This window comes from Mesitornis unicolor, unplaced genomic scaffold, assembly GCF_000695765.1.
Source record: "Mesitornis unicolor isolate BGI_N332 unplaced genomic scaffold, ASM69576v1 scaffold47316, whole genome shotgun sequence".
Classification (NCBI taxonomy): Eukaryota; Metazoa; Chordata; class Aves; order Mesitornithiformes; family Mesitornithidae; genus Mesitornis; species Mesitornis unicolor.
In genome coordinates, this window is record NW_010192746.1 from 2762 (window position 1) to 3619 (window position 858).

At 41.6% G+C, this 858-nt stretch overlaps 1 protein-coding gene across 1 annotated transcript in view; it reads right to left on the bottom strand.

Moving 5' to 3' along the window:
• The window catches only part of LOC104542770 (pre-mRNA cleavage complex 2 protein Pcf11-like), a gene marked incomplete at both ends in the record, with an annotated part of 6375 nt that overhangs the window by 2542 nt on the left and 2975 nt on the right, over window positions 1-858 (bottom strand). The window contains one exon of the mRNA XM_010187197.1: window positions 391-582. Coding sequence (XP_010185499.1) covers window positions 391-582 — 192 coding nt within the window. The remainder of the gene's footprint in view (window positions 1-390; window positions 583-858) is intronic.

The following is an 858-nucleotide window of genomic DNA, read 5'->3' on the forward strand; positions in this document are numbered from 1 at the left end:
GTACAGACACAAAATATCGGGTACAGACACTAAATATCTGGTACAGACACTAAATATCTGGTACAGACACTAAATATCTGGCATATACAAGACAGTTATCTATGATATCTATTTTACATAAAGCACATTAATATATATTAATATTTATTACAGACAATATATAATTATATATTATTCAGAATATTATCTACATAACCTCTATTTTAAGTGTAATTTTTTCAAGTTTCTAGGTAACAAACACCATCCAGGAACCCGGGATCAACTTGCATTGCTCTCATCCTACACCACTTGCCTAACACGAGGAAAAAAGCAACGTACAGTCACCAGAACAGCGAAACGCTGCCCCAAAAAGAGCCCCAACTCCAAGAGTTTCGTCTCTGCCCCACTCACCAGCTGTGCTTTTGTCTGTTCCAGCTCCAGCTCCAACTTTTTTTGCTGAAGTTCCAACAACTGCTTCTGCTTCGCAAGCAATTGCTGCCGGATCAGCTGCTCCTGCGTCAAATTCTTCTGCATTTCGGGAACAGTTGGAGGAGTCGAGGCACCAGAAGTGACAGCAGAGGTAGGTGCAGCAGATTCCTCTGGCTAAAAACAGAATGAGAAGAAAGTTACTTTGAAAAAATCCCCCTCGGAATCAACCCAACTCCACCTCCTTTAACCATCACCAGCAGCCAGTACTGGGACTGAAGTTTTTATGGCAGTTATAAATTGCATTATTAATGCAAAATATAATGATTAAAAGCTTCTGGCTTGCGCCAGCTGCGTGTCGATTAATACAGAGGCGGCAACGTCCCAAAATTTAGAGCACAGCTTTGAAATCTATGGCAAAGATGGCCAGAGACTGGCCAGAGCATGGCCAGA